Source organism: Gossypium hirsutum, chromosome D01, assembly GCF_007990345.1.
Source record: "Gossypium hirsutum isolate 1008001.06 chromosome D01, Gossypium_hirsutum_v2.1, whole genome shotgun sequence".
NCBI lineage: Eukaryota > Viridiplantae > Streptophyta > Magnoliopsida > Malvales > Malvaceae > Gossypium > Gossypium hirsutum.
This window is the reverse complement of record NC_053437.1, coordinates 2,407,482-2,430,336: the sequence shown is the minus strand read 5'-3', so window position 1 is coordinate 2,430,336 and position 22,855 is coordinate 2,407,482. Positions and strand designations below refer to the sequence as shown.

Below are 22,855 nucleotides of genomic sequence, written 5' to 3'. Positions count from 1 at the left end.
ATAACCGACTTAATAAACCAACCTCCAACATAACTAATTGACCAACTTTCGTTTTAAACCATCGAATCAACTTCACATCAGTTGATTTGATCGGTTAAGTTGTTTAACTGAATTTTTTTTAATATAAAAAATATATATTATAATCGAGTTAAATCGGATTAATTTAAATTATATTTAAAATATATTTAAAATAAATAAATAATATATATTAAATTCGATTAAATCGATTGGGTAAGTTAAATATATTTTATTAATAAAAAATTGATCGTCTTAATTATTTAAAACAAACCCTAAATCAATTTAATCAAAATAATAAACTTAAATTAATTAATTCGATTTACACCGTTGCTCATTAGAGGTGCTCATGGGCCGGGCCAGGCCGGGTTCGGGCAGAGCCCATAAAAATTTTCGGCCTGACCCGAAATATGGGCCTGAAATTTTGCCCAGGCCCAGCCGGGAAAAAATCATAAGCCCGGGCCCGGCCCGGTCCATTTTTTTAATAAATACCAAAAATTTATTTTAAAAATTAAAAAAAGTATTTTAAAAATATTTTAAAATTAAAAAATAATAAAAAAGTATTTTAAAAATATTTTAAAATTAAAAAATAATAAAAAAAGTATTTTAAAAATATTTTAAAATTAAAAATTTTTTAAAAAATAAATATATTTATTATATCGGGCCAGGCCCGGGCCAAAAAAGTGGTGCCCGAGGCCCGGACCGTTTTCTAAACGGGCCTCATTTTTTTGCCCAAGCCCATATTTCGGGCCTATATTTTTACCCAAACCCTCTCATATTTCGGGCAGGCCGTCAGGCCGGGCCGGGCCGCCCGGCTCATGAGCACCTCTATTGCTCATCCTATAAGTCGAATTTAATCGGCCTTGCAAAGTTTGGACCAATCTTCTGATAAATTAAAGCCCAATTCATAATTTCAACAATGGGCCTTAAAAACCTAGGAGATAGTTTCCAATTCACGAAGGATTTTCCATTTCGAAAGTGGAGAACTGAAACTCTGATCGATCAACGAGTTTAGGGTTTTAGCTTCGCAAAGCTTCTTCTTCTATCTCGTCTCGCTTATACCTTGGAACACTAAAGCAAAAAACAAGCGAATATGGAAGCTGGAGATGGAGGCGTTGACCGAGTCGTTGACTCAAAGGATTTACAACAACAAAGCAAAGCCTTCGATAAACTCACTGACCGTGTCGAAGATCGACAGCTTGATTCTTCTCGTGCCCAATCGGTACTCTTTCTGTATAAATTCATGGTTTTTTTTTTGTATAAATTTTATTTTATTTAATTGTTTCTTATGAGTTTTGGTTTTGACTGTGTCAGGCCATGGCATCGATTGCAGCCTCAGCTGAAGCAGAAAAGAATGCTATGAGATTGAGGTTTGATTTTTCTTTTTGGTTTTGTTTTATGAATTTCTTTTTCTGTAGTTTTCTTGTGAGAAAATAATCGATTTTTGACTGAAATTTGGCTTTGAATCTTTGACTATTCAATTTGAATTTTAGTTCAATTAGGTTCATTTTGAGATTTTGTTAAGGCAGAGAAGAAGATTGTTTTGTGTTTGCATTGGAATATATTGAATTTTACTTTGTCATCATGTTTAATAATTACCAATAAGTTGGCTGCAATGTTAAGCCACATTGCACTCTCAAGGAGATGCAAGTTTGAACGACCACATTATTGGAAGAGGCAGCCATGAACCGTAAACAGTGACCGTAAAATGGACATAAACAATGTCAAAAGAAAATTATGTTTAATAATTGATTAGGTTTTTCTAGATTGATTGCCACATTGATATTCTTATAGTTGAGGGTTGAGTATATGCATTACCCGATAAGCAACATCGTTAGCCTGCTAAAAGCTATGTTGCTCGGGTTCTTCATCTGGTCCATATTCGGATATGGGTACTTTCATACAAGTTTATAACCCTTCAAGGACCTTCCAAATACATGGAAAAAATTAAATGTTATAACATATTCGTATTGGATGTATACTTATCCTACACAAACCCGAGTCAAAATAGCATAGATTGAAAGCTTGTCATCTATTATTCTACTAGTTTGACATTAAATTGAATGCTAATAAGATCGATATCCTGTAATTTTAATCAGTGTCAATGGATAATCGTCTTTGATTTCAGTTTGCTAGACAAGGTTTCTTCTTTTGACATCATAATCCTTATGTTCTTTCTTTGCCAATATTATTATGGGATCCCGAAATCCCCATTGTTATATCATAGCTTGTAGACCTTTCGAAACGAAAGATCCAATGTTGTAGTTTTTGACTGCTCCGTAATTACTCAAATTGGTCATCCCTGGTTTATCCTTAACCTCAAGTACATTTTTGTTTCCATACAGAGAGAAAGAATTAGCTGCTGTTAAAATCAACGCGGCTGAAGTTGACATCATTGCGAATGAATTAGAGGTTGGATTCTTAGTTGTTTATTTGTTCTTCTCACCGATGTAATGTGCCAAAGGTTCTAATATCTTTTCTTTTCTTTTTTAAATCATTTTCACTGGAAAAATTAGTTGGACAAAAAGGTGGCTGAGAGAACACTCCGTGAGCACAAGGGCGATGCCGTTGCTGCCATTCGATCATTGCTTCACTAGACCGAGCCGGCGACAAATGATATCACTCTAAACTATTTAGAATCATTAAACTCAGTTTTAAGGCGATGGCAGTTATGCTTATTGGTTTCATTCAAAAGACGTAAAAGGCAGTTGTGGCCTTTGTAGATTGTGTGAAATAATGCATAGCGGGGGAAAGAGTGGGAAAACCGCTTTTCTTTGTTTATATTTTCCGATTTGGAATATGCATTAGATCCTAGTACTTTTCATATTCATATTTAAAAATGCTTGTTAAAATCGCTAAAATTCTTTTGTAAAATTTTGGTCCATTACAACATTATTTTTTCTGTTATATATGGTTATAATTTTTTAATTTCAAAATGTCGAAGATAAAAATAGAAGGATTTAATTTTAAATATACGAAAAATAAACGTTGGGGAAAAAATGGGATAGACTAGTTCATCCGAGTCGATCTAGTCTTACATAACCGGTTAGACCCAATAGGTTTATTATACAACCCAAGAAATTCAGGTTGGGTCTATCTGGCTCGGCCACGACCCATAAAAGATTAAGCCATTTGCATCATTTAGGATGTGATTGAGCCGTGACAACAGTGAAAAGCCCAATTTTATTCGATATCAATTCAAACTTGATTGCGTATAATGATCTAAGATTGAGTTAGACTCAAAATAGAATCAAACAAGGTATCAAAAATTGAAAAAAAATAAAAATAAAAATAAAAACTCGCAACAAGTTTATCTCAAAATAGAATAATATTGTTTGAGTTTGACTCAAGCTTTTTTTTTAAATATTTATATATTATTATGAGTTCGAGTTTAAGCTTATTTAAATAAAATGTTAAAAAATATATTTATAAATAAATGGTTGGATTAGGCATACAAACTGTTCAAATTGACTATCTCTAGAGCTTTAGCTTGGCTCAGGAGTGAACAAATCAAACTTAGCTTTTTCTTTTTCTCATCAAATAATTAGTGAGCATAAGCACCTCATTTAACCTTAGTTATCCAACATTAAGATTTAGAGAAAGGTTAATGTAATTTTTTTCCTAAACTTAAACAACTAGATTCATTTTTGTACTTCTACATTTTTTTTTTATCCACTTTGATAACTAGTTGCTAAACTTAGGTATCAAAGTGAATAGAAAAAATATAAATATCAAAATGGATCTAATTACCAAGTTTAAGGGCGAAAAATTACATTAACCCTTTGGTAAAAAATTTATTTCAACTGCCTATACTGTAATATTTAATAATTCAGAAGGGAGGAATCCTAATTTCTCATACAATGTATGTTTCTTTTGCACATACAAAACCTGACAGGCATCTCTTATTTTTCCATGAAACTGATACAATTTTGGTTTAAAAAAATGATTAGAAACTTTTTTTTTTTTTAATCTTTTTCATCTCGTAATCTTTGAATACAACACCAATTAACATTACAAACACTAATGGAAGAACAAAACAACCAATAACCCCCCTCCCTCCAAAATGCAGACACCAATGACTTCGAAAACAAGAATGCTCGAGAAAAAAGAAAAGCAGGTCGCCGTTGCACGCACCTGCCGTGAATGGCTCTCTCTCACTTGGTGTAGAGAACATCCTCCCATGGGTGACGGTATAGTGGCTGCTTCAATCTCTTTTGGTCGAATGTGTGCCTGAGATATCGAACGATTAAATGTAAGAAGCTAGTAAATACATTACAAGTATTTAAGCAAATGCAATAAAACGTTCCATCAATCAATGAACCTTTCACCATCATTGGACCATCTAAGTTCGTATCAGGTATCAGATATCATGCTTATATACGAAAACTCAAGTTATATATGGAAATTCCGAAGTGTAAGCAATCTTACCCAATCAAACCAATGGATCTTGCTAACACAAAGAGTCCATTAAGGTAGCCGATCTCAACTATCTCATCAATCTCTTGCTTGGAGAACATTCCACTTCCAGCAAGAAGATCCAAGAAAAGAGACCCAATGGCACCATCAACGTTGAGGACAAGGTTGTTAGCCTTGGAAAGCGTATATGTTTCAACTTGAACGGCATATTCCATGTACTTTACAGACGGGAAATGTGTGCGAGCAAACCGTTGGAGGAGCTCTACTCTTTTATCTCTGTTGTCCCCTCTCTTAATCCTTTTAACACGAAGCAAAGCAAGTATTTGCAACCATTAGACATGTAATAAGATCCATAAGAAATAATAAACTCACAAGGTATCTGTAACCATTAAAAACCATCTGTACCTGTGGCCAATTCCTGGCACACGAATACCCTTCTTTTTCATGCTTTCAACAAATTCATAAGGTGTAAGGCCCTGTGAAAACACAGGATGGAAAAAAGCATCTTAGAATGTTAGCAGAAAACGGTCATAAAAAACCAAGTCATCCCAAACCTTTACAAGTAATCACCATTGAAACTTACCCGGTCATAAGCATCTTTAAAGTATCGAGCAGCATCATCAATGGCACCACCAAATCGAGGACCGATAGTCAGCAAACCTGAAACAAGGCTGGAAACTAGGTCCTTTCCAGCTCTTGCAGTCACTATGGTGTTGTGAGCACCAGAGACACATGGACCGTGGTCGGCACAGAGCATGATGCATATCTGAACAGATCATACTTATTAGTGAAAACAACACAGGAATTTGCTTTCTGAAGATGGAGATAGTCATAAAATGACACATAACCCTTAAGAAGTTAGTCTAATTTCAGTAGCCTACCTCGATAAAATGAGTACAGTATCTGGGAAGGCTACGTTTGAACCACAAGAGAGAAATGACATCACCAACACCATAACCTCGCTCGACAATGGAAGACATGGGCACACCAGCATAGCACGGTTCCTCACCTGCAAATTAGGTAAGAAGAAAGAAATTAGTGCAGGCTCATCTCAATGTATCAAACATCTCTTTCAATTTTCAACGTATATGGGTTAAGGCAAGGTACCCCTGTCATCAGAGATGGTTGAAATAATGTGAGTTGGAGCACGAACTTTCCCGCTCTTAATTGCATTGTTAAGATCTTCTGGGATTTGTGGAGGCATAACTTCCTTCACGGGTGTAATCTTCCCTTGTTCAACCTAAAGACACAAGTCGAGTACATGAATATAACTAAAGCATAGAACTGGTCAAACTTTGGACAAGATAGAAACATACCAGTTTGTCAAATGTTTCCTTGATCACAGCTTCAAAAGCTTCATATGAAGTGGGAACTACAGCTCCAGCATCCCTTAGTGCCTGATTCTTTGCCTGGGCAGACTCCATCTCACCACCACTCTTAGCTCCCTGAATGAGTAATAAGGTAAAGGTTATGTCTCACTAATCGCAGTAACACCGTAGTTGAATGAATTCCAGGAAGATTAAGTTTGTAGCTTACAGCATGACCAAACTGTACTTCTGACTTGAAGAGTCGTGCACAAGTTCCACTGACCCAAGCAACCACTGGCTTGTTCACTTTTCCCTGTTTCAGGGCTTCAACCAAGGAATACTCATCTCGTCCACCAAGCTCTCCGAGCACAACCATCATCTTTACCTGAGGTGAATATGGAAAACAAATCAGAAACCTTCTTTTCCAATGCAGAAGATGTTTCAAAATCAATTATGAATTTTGAATTCTTAATCCTATTAAAAGTTAAGATGGAGAATTGGGAGTGTAAGTTTCTCATTTTTCTAACCATGCCATGCGTTCTTTGCATGTGTAGCAACTAATAATAGACAGGAAACCACAAGGAATTGAATGAAAAAAATGATTTACCTGTGGAATATTGTTAAATCGCAAAATATGGTCAGATAAAGTGGAGCCAGGGAAGACATCTCCTCCAATTGCAATACCTACACAAGTTTTCAATTTGTACCCAAATTTAATATTTAATATAAATTTTCATTCAGTTTAGCAGGTATGAATATAGAGCAAAATGTTAAAAGCTTATTTGTTACCTTCATAGATTCCATCTGTAACACGGGCAATTGTGTTGTACATTTCATTTGACATACCACCCTGCAATTATTTTATAAAAGAACATGTCACAACAGATGAAAGAGCATGGATTCACATTCTTGCCAAAGACATAACGTAAATGTCAAATTGAGGATAGATTGCCCCCACAAAGTGCCAAGTAGAATTTGCTTAAGCAGAAGAGAAAGAGGCATTGACAGACATGCGCACCCATACATAAAGAAAAAGTATCATTATCACGTACAGATTTGGAGACAAAGCCAACAGATCCAGGCCTGTACAGCTTGCATTGAACAATGTTGTCAATTGTTCCAGCAGTGTCACCAATCTTAAAAGCTCCAGCCTGAATTCCTCCGACGGTAGCTGGGCCAATAACAACCTGCAAGTTCGTAAGTAATAAAATCAAATGAAGGTGAAAGAAGATCAAACAGTTAACTCTAAAACAGATACTTTGCTTGTGCAAGAACCCAATATGACATGTATTTATTTGATGATCATAATCATTGCCTAGTTTGGTTTAAATCATCTTCCTCACCTTATTGTTGGAACGTGCATATGCAATCAACTGCTTGGTGTCTGACTCAGGAACACCTTCAGCAATTATAGCAACAACTCGAATGGTTGGCTGTTTCAGAGCAGCCATGGATGAAGCAGCAGCACTGCAAGTGAAATAAAATATAATAATTAACTTATGCATTCAAGAACTCCTGCGCTAAGAAACAGCATAAAACATGAGGACTAACCTTCGGAAAGATGCAAAGTTGATAAAAACATCAGCAGTTGGGTGTGCAGTACATGCTGCTTCAATGCTGCAAAACATATCAAATCAAAGGTCAGAGAACATAAAGCTTGGAGAAAGAAAGTAACCAACTAAACAATAGAGTAAGCTTTCAGCATTGTCGTACTCTTTAAAGGATGTAAAAGCAAATGTATTTACTTAATGTGCTTTATCATGACACAACTAGATTATTAATTGGTAGGAACTAATTGATTACAACTTACAAGCACAATACACATTGGTTTCCATATTTGAGAAACAGTTAACCGAATAACCAAAAAAAAATCCTTCTGCTCATGAAAAGCTAGGCCAATCTATAGTATCATAGGCCAATTAATATATAATTTGTTAACAGTAAAAGAAGTGAATCTTCTCGAAGAAAATTTATAATATAACAGATGACCATCCTATAACAGCAGAATTTAAAATCTATAGAAGCAAGTGTATCTTTCCAGTTTTACACAAGATTGGTCGTAGAAGCACCTTTTGTGGAGATTTCTAAACTTAACAGGCAGTGTGTAGGATAATAATGCATAAAGCTAACATGCCATAAAGTTCATTTACCATAAAGAACTATGAAGATACTAATTAATAATCAAAGAAAAGCAAAGACTGATATAAAAATAGAAACAGAATAGAAGAGCTTATTACGTAGAATGTACTGGGATCGCAATTTCCTCTTGACCAAAGAAGAGTTTCTGAAATCCCTCAGCACCGGGATTAATAATACCAGCAACAGATGGTGTTTCCCTCCCTACAAATTCAAAAAGAAAATTCAGTACTTATAAAGAATCAAGCAATAAACAACTTAATTCGAACAATTCCACTTAAGTTCTTAAAGAAAAATATGAACTGTAAACTTTGATCAACAAAAAAATGAAACCAGAAAGAGAACCGTACCGCAAAGGAAATCAAAATCAAGCATGCGTTGAATAGGAAGTTGTTTGTAATTGTAGAATAACGCTTGAGTGGTCCGAGAAAATAACTGTCCAGTGGCCATGGCTTCGGCTCAAAGGGACCTGTTAAACAAAAACAGAATAACTCATTTGCATCGATTCAAGCAATTAAAAAACAATCCGGATCCAAAATTACACCTAACTTGAACCTAAAACAAACCAGATCTCAACCGAAAAAAAAAGACGAGAGCAAAGGAAATCAAATCACCGCAATGCAGCTAAAAAACAGTAGTAATAAGAAGAAGAAAACGCGAGATCTCTAGCGTTTACATAATTTAATTCTTCAGCCAAACAAACAAAAAACAACAAATCAAAGTATCTTTAAGAAACTTTCCATTAAAAGAATCGGGATCAAAAGTAAAAGAAGCACTAGGAAAGCAACGGACAATGGAATTGAGAGAGAAAAAAAGAAGCTGATCTGAGAGTAAATGTAATCCTTTTTACCTGAAGAGAGACAGTTGGAAGGAAATGGAGAGAAACGGAGAGAAAATTTATGATGGAAATGGGGGATGGTAGATACGGAATTTATATGAATAACAGAGAGGGAAATTTTGATTGAAAAAAAAAAAAAAAAGTAAGGTAGCTGCTAGTTAGAGAGAGGCCAGCTGAACTGACCATTGTAGGTCACGTGGCGTTTGGTAGTTAGGACACTGAACAACATTAATTTTCTTTTTCTATATATTTTGTTTTGTTTTTTAAGCTGTTAAATTTTGTAATATATACTTATATTTAAGGAAAAAAAATAGGCATGGATCCGATCAAATTGAGAGTAGGTAGTTAATTTTATAAGTGTATAAGTATTAAATTAAATAAAAAATATTATTATACATATTATGTTAAAATTCTATCATTGATAAAAGTTTAAAATGAATATTAAAATCTGTTTACAAGAAAATATACAGAGAGCTGCTAGAATATTAGATAAATCAAAAGGAGCGAAAGAGAAGATGTGAGAGAGAAGTTTGATTAAGAGTTCTGGTTGTGTGCCCCGTGAAGTTTTCTCACAGTTGTTTTTGTATGAATCACCTTTTGAACATCAGTTTAACTAATTGTCCTTTAGTTTGTAGGCTTTGATGAGTCATTACTCTTAAACGCATGTTGGGATATACGAAAAGTCACCAAGTGTGATGTCAAGAAATTGTTTTATAGGACAAAACAATGAATTGTTTTTTTTAGAAAATCAAAATACAATTTTACCATTATACTAACTTGTGATTTCCTAAAAACTAAAGAGAGTCATTTTTCATTTTTATTGGGATCCAAAGCCACACTACTTGCCCCCTTCCCTCCACCCTTAAAAGTCACATCTCGTAATTCGACTTGAATGAGCTATGATGTAAGTGACTGAATCTCACGTATCATGAAATTAAAAAGTGTATTGGCAAAATGTAATCATTTAACAAGGTACAGTTAGTATGACGAGATACTCGTGATGGCATGCCTCCTATGAGGTAAGCTTCAGATAAGGATTAGGTACAATAATTTTTTTTAGCACATAACAAAATTTATTTAATTTTAATAAGATTTGAAACACCTTTAATTTTTTATTAAAAGTTTATTATTAAGCAAAATACATATTTAATATTTATTTTATATTAAATCAATGTTTAAATGTAAAAACAAATTAATTTGATTGATTCATTTATTCGACTTAAAATCTGATTTTAATTATCTAAATTCTAGGCCTCCTTAAGAAATAAATAAATAAATAAATAAATAAATTTAGTTTGTAGTGTTATGTACAAAACAATTTGATCAATAAGAACTGCGGTTTGGTGGTTAGTTGGCTGGCTGGCGTTAGGTGAGTAAAGCTAAATAAGTTGGCTTGACTTGACTTAGAAATTTAGATATATTAATAAAGCAGTATGGATTTTAACGGTAATTGTGCTATTTTTAATAAAAAAATATTAAAGAATTATTTTTATGAATGATATTTATAGGTTCTGATCATATCTGTTCTATTTTATATAATGTCTAGAACTATTGATAGTTCCTCCTCAACCTATAAATAGGAGGATAATACATTTCAGTGTACTCAACCCATGTTCTTTTACATTAATAATAATGTCGATGTGAATCGAATTAATACTCAATCAAAATTATTAAAGAATTAAGTATGGAGTTTAAATTGGAATTATGAAGGACACTAAATGAAACTTGCAAACTCAACATTTTGCAATCAAGGAATAACATCAACAGCCATTGTCTCGTTAATGGCTTCGAAATATTTTAATTGTACCCCGCAAAACACACACATGTACATTCGTGGTTCATTATAAGTTTTGAATTTGGATTTTTCTTTGGGTTAATATATTATTTGGTACATTAATTTAGTTTTAATATGTAATTTATATTATTTGGTACATTAATTTAGTTTTAATATGTAATTTAATATTTGAATTTTTTTCAATCTGATACTCGAGCTTTTCTTTTGTCCCAATTAAGTATATGATTTTGGATTTAATGTTTTAATTTGGTACCAAATTGAACAATAAACCTAAATTCAAGTACCAAATTAAACATTAAAGTCAAACTCAAATACTAAATAATACATTAACACTTTTAAATATTTTTCAAGTGAGTTAATGTATATTTTCTCCCTAGACTTGGCCACCCATACCTAGTTAGTACCTTTTTCTTCTTCTTTTTTTTGAGACCTAACTAATTCTTTAACTTAGAATCCGTCTCACATTTAGATAACTTCTCTTTAATGTCGGTAGAACGTGATGAAGTGACATTAGCAACCAATAAAATAATGCCATATGGCGGACTTGAATTGCAACATGTGACAAGTATTAATAAACAATAAAAATATATAAAAATATATAAACTTATTAAAAATTATAAAAGATCACTTCATGTTTAGAATTAATTGGGACAAAAGAATACCCAAATTTAGATGAATCTAGATGTTATTTTGTCCCAATTCATTCGGGACATGCTTCTTTTAGTAAATTGAAGTCCAAAAAAAAAAAATAGTATCATCTAAGTTCAAGGAGCAAAACATAATTCATTTGCACTTTAAATTTATCGAGTTATAATAATTTTTTTTATATTTTAAAAGGTAAAAGTATTATGAAGGCATTTATACTAGGAGTCATATTACATTTTGTCCATTTTACTCAAAAAATAAGCAAATTAGTCCCTATGTGTTAGATAAAAGAGTAAACTGATCATTTCTGTTAACTTTTTCATTCATTTCCATTGTTAAAAATTGGTGTGGCTAATGAAATAATTAGATAGTACCTCATGCTGATGTGCAAAGATTAGTTTTTAACAATAAAAGTGGATGAAATTTTTAACAAAATGATCAATTTGCTCTTTGATCTAACATACAATGATTAATTTACCCATTTTTTGAGTAGAGTGGACAAAAGACAACCCAACTCTTAATACAAGGACCTCTATGATACTTTTACCTATTTTAAATTCAATTTGCAATCTCAATAATAAGATACCGAGCAATATCAGTATCTATAAAAATAGGTAAAGTACAGAAATGGTTACTAAACTATTGCTCGTGTTTTATTTTGGTCATTGAACTTTTAATTTTTTCAATTTAGTCACTAAACTATTCAAAATCTAAGTTTTTTTTGTTATCGAACGTTAACAGCCGTTTGAAATTTGACAAAAGTGTTGAAGTGGATTATTTTATTAGTCTAATAACAAATTTAGCTCTCGAATGTTTACGCATTCTATCAATTTAATCCTAAATATAAAAAAATTAACAAATTTAACCCTCAACATTTACAAAATGAAAATTTTTAATTTTTAAAAATTTTGTATTTTTTTAAAAAAAAACCCCAAAACCCAAAGCTCTATTTCTCTAATCTTCATTTGTAATAACATATTGATTCTCCAAAAACTCAACAACCAATCCCCTTATCCCCAATCAATCCTTCACTTCTTCTTCACGCACTTCTCTTCTGTCCCGACCCATTCGACCCGACAAGCCCACATTAGTCGACTAGGATAGGCAAGTTCACAAAGCCGGTCAAAACAATTATATGTGACGATAGGCTATCTTCCGTGAAAGACAGGTGCTTCAACACCATTAAAACCTTCCACTTCATCACCAATACGAAATCCTCTCCCTCGATCCTCGACCCTTTAGTCCAAACCTTATATCATTTAGACAAAGGCCTTACGCGCAAGCACGCATTTGATTCGCTCATTGCACATCTCTGCAAAATCGAAAGGATCAAGGAATCGATGCATGTGGTTTAGGTTATGATGGGAAATGGTAGGTTGAATGCCAGCACCTTTCATCCGATCGTGAATGTGTTGACAAAGAAAAAGATGGAAGAGGCGTGGCTGGTGGCAGATCTAATAAGAGCCCTCGGAGTTTTGCTGGAGTGAAGACATAATTTTTTTATTGACGGGTACCATTAGGAGTATAAGTTGATGGAGGTGAGCACGATGGAGAAATAGAGGTTTGGGTGTTGTTGTTTTTTTAAATTTAAAAATTTTTATTTTGCAAACATCAAAGACTAAATTTGTTGATTTTTTATATATAGGATCAAACTGATAGAATATGTAAACATTATAGGGCTAAATTTATTATTAGACCAATAAAAAAGCTCATGTCAACACTTTCGTCAAACTTCAAACGGTTGTTAACGTTCAATGACCGAAAAATTTGATTTCAAATAGTTTAATGATTAAATCGAAAAAATTAAAAGTCCAATGACCAAAATAGAATATAAACAATAGTTTAATGACCATTTTTATACTTTACCCTAAAAACGCATAGAAAATGCATTGATTTATTTATGTAATATTAGACATATTTTTATTACTAATTACAACATTAATTTATTGACAAAATTTGTGTGAGTTTAAGTTGATAGGTGGATTTAAGTGTTTTTTTAACAATTTTATTATAGGTTCTAATCGTATCTGTTTTTTTTGACATAATGTTTAAAATTACTCATATCCCATTCCCACCTCATAAATAGGAATATAATACATTTCAGCACACTCGAACCCACATCCTCCTGTATTGACAATAGTACCCATGTCAATCGAGCTAAAACTCAATCAGCTATAACTCAATTTTTTTTTTAATGTAGGAAAAAGATAAAGTGAAGCATATTGGACTATGACTGATGTAGTCAAAGACTATTTGTCTTCTTCTTTTTTTATGCAAGTAAAAGATTTCATGCCGAAATTCAAAAGTGGCATAAATATCTCTAAATGGTCAAAATAAAGAATTCTATTTAGCCTAATTCAAATAAAGCATGCATTTTTGGCAAAATAAATAAATGAATAAACATGTACGTAGTTAATATATTAAGACTATTTTCACTGGTTGGCTAAAAAATAATAATAATTTTCCTATATTCAACCATCTTCAACATGATGCCATTTATTTTATTTAATAAACATGAAAATAATCTGAAAAAATAATTTATATATAATACATTTAAACACGTTTGGAAATGTTATATATAATACCAATCCTTAGCTTTGAGAATATCGCTATATTCAATTATATTTAAAAAATTCATTTAAGTAATTATATATATATATATATTTGTGTAACTTCTTATTTTAATTTTTCTATTGAAATTTACAAATAATGCATATTTGAATATAGAAGACAGATCTACTTACGTCAGCATGGAAAAATTAAGCAGTTTTACATCATTCCATAATTTTTTATACTATTAATATTTTAATAATCTAATTGTAGAATTTATCAAAATATATATACTTGTTGTGCGTATAACTTTTTGAAATTATTTGATATTTGTATCATATCGATATACAATGCTGTCCATAGTAATATATAAAAAAAATGGCTTAAAAATTTGTCCAAACTCGGCCCGAATAAAAAAAATACTAAACTCGAGCCTAGCCCAGCCCGACCTGGCTGTATTAATTTTTTAAGGTTATTTTTTTATATAAAAATAAATTTAAAAAATATAATATATCAAATAGACTAGAAACATTAAAATAGATATTTCCTAACAAATTGAAAATACATATAAAAAAGTTTTTATACTTAACTAATACTGACATAGTTGCGACTTAACAAGCAAATGCATCTAAAATAGTGGTAAAATTAACAATAAAATAAGAATTATACAAGATTCAAACAATAACAACAAAATAGTAGCAATATAATAGTGAAATAGTAGCAAAACAACAACATAACAGTAACAAAACAACATTAAACAACAATAGAATTTTTTTGTCAAATGTGGGCCGAGCTCGTTTTCTAAACGGATCTTCTTCTTTTTTATCCAAACCTATTTTTCAACCCTATATTTTTATCCAAATTCTCTCATTTTTCAGGTGGACCTTCAGGCCTGAACTAATGGTCTGATCCGCTATCAGGTCTAGCACGAACTACATGAATGGATTATAAGATATAACCACTAAACTGTTAAAATATTGATAGTATAAAAAATTATAAAATGCGAAAATTGAAGTACTTTTTTAATCATTTATCCTATCGATCATTATATCCTACTATATATATTATACCTAATAGGCTAACACGAGGTACGCACAAATTACTGATTCTAATTTTTCATATGTGGCTGCTGACAGTATAGGAAGGTCGACAAATGGCTCAGTTTTTATACTACTACTACTAATAAAAGAATTTGTTATTTGCCATCAACTAGAGAAATTTTTTATGTGGTCAGAGCTGTTTAAATTTTCTTATATTTAATATTACATTTCAATCATTTTAAAAACATAGATAACTTCGTTGATTATTGAGTCTTAGCTCGATTGGTATGAGTATTGTTATCAATGTAGGAGGACGTGGGTTCAAGTGTGCTGAAGATGATTATCCTCCTATTTATGGGTTGAGAGGAATTATGGGTAGTTCTAGGTATTGTGCTAAAAAAAATAAATATGGTCAAAATCTATAATGAGATTGTTATAAAAACATTTTAGCAATTGACCTCGCAAGTTGTCCTACAAGAATAAGACACATCACATTTATCTGACATTTCAACTCATATATAGAAAGAAGAAACATTAATAAATCAACTAAGTTATAAGAAATTTGGATCTAATGAGAAAGCGATATGTGATGCCTCACGAATGACTGATGGTGCCTTTTATAATATTCTTTTTGTTAATGAAATTGAGATGCTTTCTCTGGTACTCTCTCAACCATCTTTCCTTCTCTTCCTACACTTTAACTACATCCTACAGCTCTTTGTCTCTTAGGCGAATCGTCGTCAATCATCATGATCCCAACCTTATGTCTACATACATCATACATGATTTTTTTTTTGTATAATTATATATATATATTAAATTTCAATTAATCTTACTATACTATTAAATCATTGCTGACAAGACACTATTTTATATTTATGCATTACATGCATAAAAAAGTTTATTTACCGAACATGAAAATAATTTGATTTATTCATTTTTTAAATTATACAATTAAATTAAAATTATTATTTTTATGTATAATTACACTAAATCTAAATTTCATACATATAATTATATCAAATCAAAATTAATATATTATATTATACATTAAATCAAAATTTATATATAAATTTGAAATATATCTTATTCTTTTAACATTGTGAATAAATATAAATTTATTAACTTAAAAATATTTTAGCTTTTATTATTATTATTTTAACTAATTTGATCTTCAAGGTTTAGTCAAAATGAATTAAATGTAATAAAAACATTCAATTTTTTTGTCGATTTATTTATAATAAATTTTAAAAAATGACCACATGCTCGTATTGATCGATTTCTGCAGCACTTAAAAGTGAAATTAACAAAAATAATAGACAAAAAAAAATATCATTGAAGACAATGTGACATTGATTGAGTATAGTTGAAGTTATTTTCGTCTTTTCTCCCTTTTTGGAGTAATTTTTTCGTATTTATAAGGTACGATTCTTTGATGTGATGTGTTAAAAGATAATAAAGTGCCATGCATATGATATGTTCTCCTCTTAGGCTCGATACGTACCTTTGGACGTGTCTCTTTGATAGAACTTGCACCTAAGTATCGTCATAGGGAGCGAGTAGTGCCCGCATGTTCTTTGCGCTCCACCTCATGAGGTCGCCATGTCGGTGGGGTGTGAGAGACAATGAGGTGATCCATCTCACGACTCACACATCTCTCTTGTGCTCCACCTAGCCAGGTCATCATGTTGATGGGATGTGAGACGCGATGAGGCAGTCCATCTCGCGGCTCACGCATCTCCCTTATGCTCCACCTCGCGAGGTGGCAAGAAGCGATGGGAAGATCCACCTCGAGAGGAGGGTCGGATTTCGGGTTGTGAAGTATCCTATAAGAAATATGCAATAATTTTTGAAATAAAATAAAAATTCACGTGATGCATTTCTAAGATACTGAAAATCTTTTGAAAATCTTAAAACAAAAATAATCAAATTTAAATAATAAATATTTGATACTACTAAAAAAATGAGTATTAACTAATATAGCTAATACAGGTCGTTTTTATTAATGTTGATATGTACTGATATCAATTTATTTTAGTATATAGTTTCAAATTTATCGTTATTTTAAAAAAAATTGATATATGTATAAAATATTTACAAATATCATATAACGAGACTAAATAAATCTCAAATATAAAATTCTCATAAAAATAAAGTTTTGGTTGAAGTAATCTAAATAAAATTTTAAAATTATTGGTATTATGGGTTTAAATCTCACGTATGTAAATTTATAATACCAAAAAAATATATAAAAAACTCATCAACCATATAAAATATTCTTCACAAATATGCTGATATAAATATTATTGAAATTCATAATATTTAAATAAATAATAATTAAATATTTATAAACATCTGAATCCAATGTAGATTTATAATTTTATATAGCTGACTATGGTATTTTTCTTTTTTGAACTAAAATAGCTAAAGTTGTTCGGTGTTGGCAGTTGCACGTTGCCGCCATTTTATAGTGCTAGGTGGAAATGTATTGAAAATTGGATCTCAAATTAATTATATTATTATTTTATTAATTAATTTTATGCTTTATTCTAACTTTAAAATAATTTTATGACTTTTTTGCTTGTACCACCTGTATCAATCAAAATTTCTCATTCATTTACTTATTTACAGTTCAAATTTTTTATTTTATTTTATGAAATAGCCTGGAACATTACCCATCTATGAACTAATATCCAAATAGCTTTCTTCTCCAATCTCTAACACTTACTATCAGATCAACTTGGATCTAAAATATATTTTTCTACTTGTTAATGGGCATTGATTCACCGTATCGATCATCGAATCTTCACTTAGAACTCGCTAAAAAAAGTAAAACTTAACAGCCAAGTGACTTAAATAATAACATTTGAATAGTTCATGAACCATTTTATAATTTTATGTAGTTAGTGATCAAAACATAAGTTTATTAATAGTTTAATGATCTTGGATGTAATTTACCATAAATCTATTGGGCAATCCAGAGAATATTTTGGTGGTTGTATTTCTCCTCCAAACTTTTAACTCTCCATTAAAAAGATAAAAGCCATCACTTTTTACTAGCAGAACAATGTATAATTATCGATAAGTGATGGATGCAATATTAAGATATATTATATTTTTAGAGAGAATTTAGGTTCGAATATTAAAGATGATATTATTGAGAGGAGTAATCATGCCACAAACCTAAAAAAAAATTAATTTTCATGAGCTGTAAAACGAACATGAAAGATACATTAATCATAAAAATGTAGAACTTATATCGTTTGTGTGTATAACATGTAAAAAGCTAAAATTGTTAATTGAATTTTAGTTCAATTGATACTGTTGTTATTACAGCAATTTAAAAAACATGGATTTGAACGTGCTTAAGCTTATGGATACCTTAAAAATGAAAAATTAGCTACCTACTTTGAATATCTACTTTAATATATGTTTGGATGTGAATATAAAAATATAATTTTTTGAATATATGAGAAAAAAAAACTTTCGAATGGTTGAACATACCCGTATTCGATATTCAAAACCCGAGTCCGTATAGCTTAGCGAGTTACCGTTGCATGCCATCGGGATGATTATATGACTTGACAGATCCAACCAAGTGAAGGGCTTCTTTGAGTGCCTTCAAAAGATGCTCAGCATGACACTCAATGCCTGTAACACCATTCTCAGACCCCATGGAGCTCAACACTCTTCCAACAATCTGATGATCGTATCGAAAAATTTTAATAATTGAACGTGAAAAAGGAAAAATGAAAGCCTGATTATTTGACTAGAGTGTAAGTGTTGGACACTGGTACGTGTTCAATCCGTGCATGGTAAGATCTTTATATCTATGTGCCGAACACGGAAGTAGAAGGACAACCTACCTTTCGAGCATAGCCACCGTATGCAATTCCACCGATTAAAGATTGTAGATGATTAGGTTCTGCACCTGTTGAATGAGTTCATCCCATTAGTTCCCTCGAGCTTGAATACAAGTATCGCATATGAATATATGTCCAACACTCGTAAGTTCAACTTTTTAAAAGTTTTTCTGTGTATTTTGGAAATCTTTAAAGAGTATAACCCTGAAACCCGTATTCGTATATGCATAAGACATGGATACTTCAAAAAAAAGAATCAGAGCAACATAGAATTTACATGTGATGTGTGTTCGAAAAAGTCCCCTTTTCTTCAGACCATCAACCGTATGAACATTGGTTCCACCAGCCAGCTGAAGAAAGCCTAGATAAACAGGTGAAACTCAGCAATGAGTAAAGATGAACCTTAATATATACATACATCACGCGCACATATACATACGCATATACTTACCAGGAGGTCTTTCACTAGAAGCAGCAACGCGAACAGCAAAAGCAATCGATTCTCTCGTGGCACCTCGTCCGATATCTCCGCTCATTGGACGACCATCCAACTGTAAATTCATAAGTTATATCATTTCCAATAATGTCATTCAAATTTTGGAAATATATAAAATCAGGTTTTAGAACTAGGCTGCACCTGCCATAAATTGAAGCAAGATAGATGAGGTTCCATGATGGCGTACATTTGATTCATTGTGGAAATAGTTGCGTCCCCGGTATCAGGTAAGCTGACCTGCAGGTAGTAATTAAACTGGTGATCGGGAACAAAATCCGGGATTTAAGCGATGACATCTTATCAATCACAGGTAAGAAATGGTTCTCCGCTTACTGCTACTAATCTCAGGTATTTAACTGAATTCGCCAAATCGTCCCAAAGTTCCTTAAAGAGATTAGTCTGCCTGCAAATTTAAAGTCACACAACTGCAATCCGAACTGTGTTTATTTGTGATGAAATAATATGGTACCTTCCACTTGTATGTATCTCTACAGCATCAACATCATTCGTTTTAAGGAGTTCGGCTGTAGCCATAGCATCTCTTACATACGTAATCTCTCCTGAATCAGTTTAAAGTAAAGATTAGGCTTAAGAAATTGATAAAAACATGAAGAAAAACACGTGCCAGGGTCCAAGAATGGCCGTAGATTGTAAAGAGTTTGAGTTTCAGAGGAATAAAGGCTAATGCAAGCAAGAAAGTAGCAATGCTTACTGATTTTATCATAAGGGCAAACTGGAAAACAACGGCCGCAGCCATAGCAGCGTTCTGTTATCACTCCGCCCTGCATCTTAAAACGAACCTAAATCATAAATTCGGATTCACGATGATATTGAAACTGAAAACCAAATCATGTGGAAAAAAGAAACCTTTGGTTTTGCCTTTTGATAGGAACCGAAGGGAACTTCCATTGTTGAATTTTCCCTCTCAAATGATATAGCATTTGCAGGACAAACATTCTCACAAGGCCTCGAGCAATCGGAAGGACAGTCTTCTGGATCAAATTCTAAGAAAAAAAGAGTACTAAGGTCAGCCCCATGCATTCAACAAGTACTTACAAATCAATTGATCAAATTAGGATGTAGTTCAAAAACACGATCCAGTATATGTTGCTCGGACTTCGGTATTTGTATATGTTCAACACGAGTCTGCCCACTTCCTTTTTAAGTTATCTCATGTATTTTGAAGATTATACCATATACGCATTTCTGTATATATGCTGAATATTGATGAACCATTGAAAGCAGCATCAAAATTCAAAGGAATGATGATCAAATATTCAGGAAATAGAAATGGATATATATATATACCAGCTTTACGAAAATGAAGATCCTCATCATCATTAACACTTATCATCACCCAAGGTCTTCTAATAGATACAATCTCCCTAGCTGTTTCAATTCCCTCATTTACAGCGTTGATTACAGATGGATCAGCAGCACAATCAATGCAATCAACTGTAAAAATAAATAAATAAAACAAATCATTCATTAACAATATACTTTTAGAACATTCACAACATATATGATTTTAAGTGAAAAGGTAATATGATTAAGGTCAAATTCCACCATCAGTCTCTATATTATGCTTAAATTACAGATTTAATTCTTGTACTCTGTTTTGATTTTTTTTATCCCTGTAATTACGAATTTTGAAACTGTAATTTTGACCCAAATGGTGAACCGTAAATTTATTAAGTAAAATTATACTATTTTCAAAATCTTAAGCAGCAAACAAAGATGAATACAAGGGGCAGGCAGGGGCCTTGGCCACCCTAAAAATAAATTTCCTTTTTAGTCCATTTATAAATGATGAGATTAAAAGATTATATATTGTAAAATTGCACACTGACCCCCAAAAATAAAAAAGATTTTTATTTAGTTCCTCCGAAAATGATGAAATCACAAGTTAATTCAATATAAAAACACTTTTATCTCTCAAAAATTTCGTAATTCAATTCCAGCCCCCATTAAAAAAATTTGGGCTTTGTCCTTTATAACAAATATATTATCACATATGTAATGTCATATTAATTTATTATTTCCACATAATACTCACAAAAATGTTATGCCATTTTAGTGAATAGATTTAACATATAAGACTAAAAATGATCAAGTTACAGAATATAGATTAAATCCACAACTTAGGCATAGTACGAGAGTAATTAAAGAATTTGATTTAGAGACTTACAAAGACTAAATATACGACTTACACAAAGTGCAGGGACTAATAGCGATATTCGACCTATAATTAACTTGGCATCTTTACCTCCAGCTAGAGTGTAAACAAGGGAGAGATTCCTGATATCAACTACATCCTAGAAAACATACAAAAATGAATGCTTAAGTTTCAACGAAGCGGTGAAATTAACATCCATTTGAGAGGGTTTTAAATCAAAGGTTTTAGAATCTTAGATATATACCTGCACCACATATGAGCTTGACCCAATTTCCCTGTTGCAGAGATACATGAGGAGAACATGATTTTGAAGGAATCCCAAATGATTTTATTAGGTTTTTCACGTTCTGAAGAGGGTTTTTGCTTCCAAATGACACGTTCACTACAGCAAAAGAGAATTATCAAATTCAAATTTAAAAAAAAAAATTGAACAAATGATCGAATTGTGAAAAATAAAGGCGAAAAGAGAAGAAAAACGGACCCTGGTGTTGAGTGTGAATTGCAGAACTGCAGTAGAAGCTCGTAGCCATGGCGGAGCAACGGTTAAATGGATAAACTTTTTTTTTCGCGGTAAGGCAATTATATAGATATTTTTCTTTGCTAGCTTTTTGGGTCCTGCGATTAGTTTTGGGCCTTTGGGCAAATATACCTATGATATTTTTTTTAACGCGAGTTGTTTCCACCAAACATCCCTAAACCATGAGCCTCAATCTAAATTAGTCCCTAAACTTTAAGTCATTTTAATTACATCCCCAAATTATTGAGGGTATATCAATTAGGTCCTTATATTACTAATAAAATCGTTAATTTAATTGTTAAATGACACATCAAATCTTAAGTAACATAATTTAAAATAAAAATTTAAAATAACAAAAGGACCTGATTGATATAACATCGATAGCTTGGGGTGTAATTAGAATGTTTAGAAGTTTGGGGACCAATTTAAAATAAGGGTCATAATTTGGGGACGTCTAGTGCAATTAACTCTTTTAAAGTAAATGATAATATAAAAAGTAAGGGTTAATGCCACAAAATATCCTCAAACTATCACTCATATTTTAAATTGGTCCCTATCCTCAAACTATGAGTATTATACCGATCATGTCCTTCCATGGGTTAATTTGTCGATTTAGGTATTAAATATTAGTTTGGATTTGACGTGAAGCATATTTAAAACATTTAATCTTATTTTTAATACTTGAAATCCAAGTTATCCTTGCAATAGGTGCACACATACTTATAATTTTATATACTTATTTCAAATACAAGATTTGAACTAATATTTAGCACTCAAGCTAAAGGTTAAAGTGACAAAGGGATCTAATTGATACAATATTAATATTTTAATATTTTTTTAAAATTTTAAATTAAATTAAAATTTAAAACTTAGTTTAAGAACTTTTGGTACAATTGAGCATATTTTTATTTATTTATTTATACGTTTCAACAAGGCTAAAGGAAGAAGGATATTGTAACCTTGAACTTGAGTGAACAAAATTAATAGTACTTATGAATTATGATTGCATGGTAATTAAACCACATTAAAAATAATTAATTGCAAACTAAATTATATCTAGA

The 22,855-nt window shown here is 31.8% G+C and overlaps 3 protein-coding genes across 8 annotated transcripts; 1 reads left to right on the top strand and 2 right to left on the bottom strand.

The window, feature by feature from the left end:
- Positions 1 to 941: 941 nt before the first annotated feature.
- Positions 942 to 2,796, top strand: LOC107936091 (huntingtin-interacting protein K). Its single transcript, XM_016868742.2, has 4 exons — positions 942 to 1,237; positions 1,330 to 1,385; positions 2,361 to 2,427; positions 2,532 to 2,796. Exons 1-4 carry the CDS (start codon positions 1,109 to 1,111, stop codon positions 2,610 to 2,612), a joined length of 333 nt encoding a protein of 110 aa, XP_016724231.1. The 5' UTR covers positions 942 to 1,108; the 3' UTR covers positions 2,613 to 2,796.
- A 1,068-nt stretch (positions 2,797 to 3,864) lies between these two features.
- On the bottom strand, positions 3,865 to 8,882 carry LOC107936128 (ATP-citrate synthase beta chain protein 2). Of its 2 annotated transcripts, none has more exons than XM_041086733.1 (16): positions 8,725 to 8,882; positions 8,225 to 8,343; positions 7,976 to 8,078; positions 7,290 to 7,355; positions 7,082 to 7,205; positions 6,791 to 6,925; positions 6,528 to 6,588; positions 6,346 to 6,422; positions 5,968 to 6,123; positions 5,748 to 5,876; positions 5,539 to 5,671; positions 5,313 to 5,440; positions 5,015 to 5,197; positions 4,837 to 4,907; positions 4,444 to 4,728; positions 3,865 to 4,245 (listed from the first exon to the last, which is right to left on the bottom strand). In XM_041086733.1, the coding sequence occupies exons 2-16, from the start codon at positions 8,322 to 8,324 to the stop codon at positions 4,170 to 4,172; spliced, it is 1,827 nt and encodes a 608-aa protein (XP_040942667.1). In that variant the 5' UTR covers positions 8,325 to 8,343; positions 8,725 to 8,882; the 3' UTR covers positions 3,865 to 4,169. The 2 variants fall into 2 exon arrangements, with proteins under 2 accessions (XP_040942667.1, XP_040942668.1); XM_041086734.1 differs by lacking the exon at positions 8,725 to 8,882 and adding an exon at positions 8,489 to 8,711.
- A 7,176-nt stretch (positions 8,883 to 16,058) lies between these two features.
- On the bottom strand, positions 16,059 to 21,906 carry LOC107936096 (uncharacterized). 5 transcript variants are annotated; one of them, XM_016868750.2, is made up of 13 exons: positions 21,759 to 21,906; positions 21,522 to 21,659; positions 20,410 to 20,556; positions 19,969 to 20,105; positions 19,814 to 19,889; positions 19,571 to 19,661; positions 19,435 to 19,504; positions 19,243 to 19,338; positions 19,057 to 19,156; positions 18,883 to 18,966; positions 18,609 to 18,673; positions 18,247 to 18,442; positions 16,059 to 16,568 (listed from the first exon to the last, which is right to left on the bottom strand). In XM_016868750.2, the coding sequence occupies exons 1-12, from the start codon at positions 21,805 to 21,807 to the stop codon at positions 18,290 to 18,292; spliced, it is 1,206 nt and encodes a 401-aa protein (XP_016724239.2). In that variant the 5' UTR covers positions 21,808 to 21,906; the 3' UTR covers positions 16,059 to 16,568; positions 18,247 to 18,289. The 5 variants fall into 5 exon arrangements, with proteins under 5 accessions (XP_016724239.2, XP_040942665.1, XP_016724241.2 ...); XM_041086731.1 differs by lacking the exon at positions 21,759 to 21,906 and adding an exon at positions 21,368 to 21,416; XM_016868752.2 differs by lacking the exon at positions 16,059 to 16,568 and having other exon boundaries at positions 17,880 to 18,442; positions 19,814 to 19,883.
- Between the last annotated feature and the right edge of the window lie 949 nt (positions 21,907 to 22,855).